A 5335-nucleotide genomic window follows, 5' to 3' on the forward strand; every position below is an offset into this window, starting at 1 on the left:
CACTTGAAATTAAGGAATATACTATATCGGCTTTTAAACCAGGGAACGTTAAAGTTACAACTTTTCTTAAAAAAATCGCGCTATAACAGTTACTTTTTTGACTTTTATTTAATTACTCCTTAAATAACAGTTATTTCAGATTTTTTTTATAAATCCAAAATAACAATTATTTTTGAATTTTATCTAAATAATCTGCAAATAACAGTTATTTTTGTTGTTTAAATTAAATGTCTTAGATAATAGGCAGACTTTTATTTATAAGAGTCATAAATAGAAATCAATCAGTGACTTTTACTCTTAATAGTCATCAATATAAATTAGATGCTCTAGGAATATTTCTGCATCAAAAAGAAAATTTTGAAAAAAATGTCGCTTACGTTATTTTGGCGGTTACGGCTCGATATATACTACGCGAAGGAATTTTTTGTTCAGGATAAAAGATCTGTACCGTTCGCCCGATTTTTAAAAATGAGATGTCAAATTAAAGCGCTCGGTCTGTAGATGTGCAAACTGGTTTTAGTTTTTCGAAAAGAGTTGCCACCTTTTAAAAAATTAAATTCAAATTATTTAAAAAAATATATCAATTATTACAAACTAGGTATCAATCGAAATGGTTTTGAAAAGCTTTGTTTCTTAGCTGAACCATAGGAGGGTTACCACCTGTTAAAAAAATCATATTATGTAAGAAAAATATGTATCAGAAAAATATGTATCAAAAAGTAGTAGTTTGAAAATATTTTGAAGAGGGTTGCCACCTGTTTGAAATGTCGAATTTAGCTTACTTATTCACAAGTTATACGAAATATCAAAGTATGGCTGTCAAACGAAGGAGTCTTAAGAAATCTTTAGTTTGAACGCTAAGAATATTTTTGAGGTGTTGGAGGAGGGTTGCCACCTGTTTAAAAAGTTAAGTTCAAATTATTTTATAAGTTAAATGAATTATTAAAATATGAATATCAATCGAAAGGGGTTTGAAAATTATATTTCTGAACTCTATTTAGCGGGGTTGCCACATGCTTGAAAATTAAAATTCCACTTAATTCATCAGTTAATTAAAAGATGAATCGATGAATCGCAGTGTACGGTGAAGGAGAGTTAACAATGATTAAGCTTGGGAATACTTTTGAAGAATGGGGAGAAAAGTTGTGTCAAAATATGTTGTCAAAATTTTTCATAGTGAAAACCGACCTCTCCACTTTGTACTCGTGCACCAGTGCGCTTGGTTATTAAAAGTACTTCGCAATCGAAGCTGGCTTGAAAAGCTCAAAGATAGAGGGAACCTCAGGCTATTCAGCTATCTAAAGCACATATTTTATGGTTTTCGTGTTGTTTTCAATCTTTAAATCAAAGTACAGTACTGGGTGTTAACGACTATAGGTGTCGATTCTCAACGAACCGCTGGCAAAATCCTTATACGTACATACGTGTATATGTATGTAATCCTTGCAAAGGCGAGGTTCTGCCAAAAAGTATTCCAGGAAAGTGAGGTTGTCATATATGCCGACCATAGTCAGGTGTTTGTCCTACGATAAGTGACCAGTGAGTAATCCCATAAGTCGTCTGCAATCCCATAAGCTATCTGCAGTTTCATCAGCTTAGTGAATGCAAAAACCCAACTAGATCTTCTGAGATGCAGGCCAACATATGACATAGGTTTTTCCTCAACGGCAGCTCTTCGATCCATCTAAGCGATTTCTGAGCGAAACATTCACCTATTTTCAATGCCCGGAGGTGAGAGTGATATAACTGGCTGCTGGTTGAGGAATACACAGCCAAAAGACATCTACATAAAAAAAAAGTTCGTTATGTTTACCAACACTATTTAGCGAATACTTGCATTTCTAAGCTAATTTGGAGGTCTATACAATGCCGTGAGTACAGCTTAGCTGTCACTAGAGATAAATATACTACTCTTTTTCACACATTTTAAGTATGCAGCCTATGACTTGGAAGATTATAAATACGGCTGGAAATACTGAGGCTTATTCCCAAAGTGAGAAGATTATCCTAAGTAGTTACCCTCGATGTAACTGTAGAGGTCAGATTCTGATCCTGTGCAAATACTAGAACCAACGGTTAACATTCTGTGAACCTGAGCTTTGTTTTGTGGTTAAGCCAGTGGTCAGCCTTAGGGAACTCAATATTGTAGTATCTCTTCAGCAAAGGTAATGGTGGAACACTATCCTGAAGGATTTATTTTAAGCCTACAAGTACGATGTCAACCTTTTGCATGCATTCTTTACAACGTGAAACTACCTTTAAAGTTTACAATTTGGAATTCTTCCTAAATACTTTACTTAGGAAGAAATTTGAATATTGACTCCTTTAGGGAGGGGCACAAGGCCGTTCTGTATTCTCCTTATAGTGAAATGCACAACCCAAGTTTTGGTTGGGTTGGCGGACAGCCTATTCTCAACGCTAAACATGCTCATGTTCTTTGCGCCTTCCTGCAAACAGCTGAGAGCGAATGGCCTGTAATGAAGCAGGCAACAACGTCTATACAGGTCTGGGCTATAGATATTAGTGCCTTAAAGGTTGACAAGAAGGGAATAAATTATTCTTAAACTTTAATTGGACTTTTAATTTTATTTTTTATTTGGAACCAAGAAAAAAGCGTTCCAAAAAGAAATTACGATAGCACCTAAGTAGCCGATATGAACAATAAATCTACTACTATTGATCTCGAAGTGGACAGCCTGCAGCAATTAGGCGGCCTATTTTTCGTAAAGGACTAGTACTTCACTGGTTAAAATTTGACTGGTAAGAATTGGACATTTGCTTGCATCGAAAATGTCAGCCTCCGACCAGTCCCCAAGGAGATAGACGAATAGTACAGTTTGGTAGTGACGGGGTGGTGTTGTCTTGCAATTCAGTGACAAAAAAAATTAAAGAACACCACCCTGTAAATGTCCCAATCGCTTGGTCTGGCCTTGATGCCAAGTGAACATTTGAACACACATTTACATGCGTGGCAGTAGCTCAGTGCGCAGAGATGCTTGCCACTATTTGTTAGCTTTCAGGAGGGTCCTGGTTCAAATGCCGTCAGAGGCAACATGGTTATAAAATGATAATTTTTTTTTTTGTGTTTCCGAATTATAAAAAAGCATCTGTGAAGTGCAGAACGCTATCTTACTCCAACGAAAAAAATCTCCAAAATTGGACTAGTCCAGGACTATCTTAGGGTCAGTGTTGATTGGACCGGTCCTTTTCCAATGACACGCCAATGCTAAAAACGGCAGTTGAAACCATTGGCAGGGACTAGTGCTGGTAACAATAGGGATTATCTTAGGGCTAACCAAGGGGGAGTCTGAATTGCTGCAGGGTAGCTAATATGGTACGTATGTATGTATGCATGTACATATGGTATATGCTGTAATTATTATTCAAACACTTTACACAATTTGTTCTTATAACTAAAAAAACTACAAAAGGAAATTATAAAGGTGAACCAAGTGCTCGAAATTTCATCTTTAATAGCCAGTTTCATGACAGCAATTTAAGTGAAAAATGCTTATTTTTATTTAAATTTTATATGAAAACTGACAGAAGGCAAAAATTTATTTTTCACCTAAATTGCTGAAAATATGTCGCTGCAGTGTTAATACATCGAAGTATGATTTAGCAATACTTCTAATGTATGAACGTCCCTAATGCTATAGGCGCTTCCGTAAATACATTGGCCCGTAGTTATGGACAAATGAAAAGCAAGTTTTTATGATAAAAATGAATGAAGTTAGCGTGTTATATTTAAGTTAATTTTGGCACAACATTTTGAAAATTAAATCAAATAAACTGATTTTTTAAGAGCTTGATAACTTTTTTTTTAAAAAAAACGCATAAAATTTGCAAAATCTCATCGGTTCTTTATTTGAAACGTTAGATTGGTCCATGACATTTACTTTTTGAAGATAATTTCATTTAAATGTTGACCGCGGCTGCGTCTTAGGTGGTCCATTCGGAAAGTCCAATTTTGGGCAACTTTTTCGAGCATTTCGGCCGGAATAGCCCGAATTTCTTCGGAAATGTTGTCTTCCAAAGCTGGAATAGTTGCTGGCTTATTTCTGTAGACTTTAGACTTGACGTAGCCCCACAAAAAATAGTCTAAAGGCGTCAAATCGCATGATCTTGGTGGCCAACTTACCGGTCCATTTCTTGAGATGAATTGTTCTCCGAAGTTTTCCCTCAAAATGGCCATAGAATCGCGAGCTGTGTGGCATGTAGCGCCATCTTGTTGAAACCACATGTCAACCAAGTTCAGTTCTTCCATTTTTGGCAACAAAAAGTTTGTTAGCATCGAACGATAGCGATCGCCATTCACCGTAACGTTGCGTCCAACAGCATCTTTGAAAAAATACGGTCCAATGATTCCACCAGCGTACAAACCACACCAAACAGTGCATTTTTCGGGATGCATGGGCAGTTCTTGAACGGCTTCTGGTTGCTCTTCACTCCAAATGCGGCAATTTTGCTTATTTACGAAGCCATTCAACCAGAAATGAGCCTCATCGCTGAACAAAATTTGTCGATAAAAAAGCGGATTTTCTGCCAACTTTTCTAGGGCCCATTCACTGAAAATTCGACGTTGTGGCAGATCGTTCGGCTTCAGTTCTTGCACGAGCTGTATTTTATACGGTTTTACACCAAGATCTTTGCGTAAAATCTTCCATGTGGTCGAATAACACAAACCCAATTGCTGCGAACGGCGACGAATCGACATTTCACGGTCTTCAGCAACACTCTCAGAAACAGACGCAATATTCTCTTCTGTACGCACTGTACGCATTCGTGTGGTTGGTTTAATGTCCAATAAAGTAAACTGAGTGCGAAACTTGGTCACAATCGCATTAATTGTTTGCTCACTTGGTCGATTATGTAGACCATAAATCGGACGTAAAGCGCGAAACACATTTCGAACCGAACACTGATTTTGGTAATAAAATTCAATGATTTGCAAGCGTTGCTCGTTAGTAAGTCTATTCATGATGAAATTTCAAAGCATACTGAGCATCTTTCTCTTTGACACCATGTCTGAAATCCCACGTGATCTGTCAAATACTAATGCATGAAAATCCTAACCTCAAAAAAATCACCCGTTATTATGTTAAATAGGCTTTAGTTCATAGTGTTCATTTAAAAGTGAATACTACATTCGTACACATCTGGCATATGGATATTTATTGTTAGTTAATATTTAACACTTTCTTTTCATCTTTAATGAGTCTGTACATACCATACATTCTTATTTTAAGAAAAAAATTGGTTTCAGTACTTGTACCTTTCACAGACACACTTTGTCATAATTTATGATGGGCCCAAAGCCGAATTTGAATAAAAC

At 36.4% G+C, this 5335-nt stretch overlaps 2 protein-coding genes across 2 annotated transcripts in view; both read right to left on the reverse strand.

Annotated features, from left to right (window-relative positions):
- LOC118745980 (ankyrin-3) overlaps positions 1-5335 on the reverse strand; it is a 187270-nt gene that overhangs the window by 4570 nt on the left and 177365 nt on the right. The window lies entirely within an intron of this gene.
- The window catches only part of LOC118746386 (titin-like), a 12161-nt gene continuing 8534 nt past the window's right edge, over positions 1709-5335 (reverse strand). Inside the window, exon 2 of the mRNA XM_036480240.1 lies at positions 1709-1783. Within this exon, the coding sequence (XP_036336133.1) occupies positions 1709-1783 (75 nt within the window). The remainder of the gene's footprint in view (positions 1784-5335) is intronic.

Source organism: Rhagoletis pomonella, unplaced genomic scaffold, assembly GCF_013731165.1.
Source record: "Rhagoletis pomonella isolate Grant_MI unplaced genomic scaffold, Rhpom_1.0 Rhpom_scaffold_00010, whole genome shotgun sequence".
Classification (NCBI taxonomy): domain Eukaryota; kingdom Metazoa; phylum Arthropoda; class Insecta; order Diptera; family Tephritidae; genus Rhagoletis; species Rhagoletis pomonella.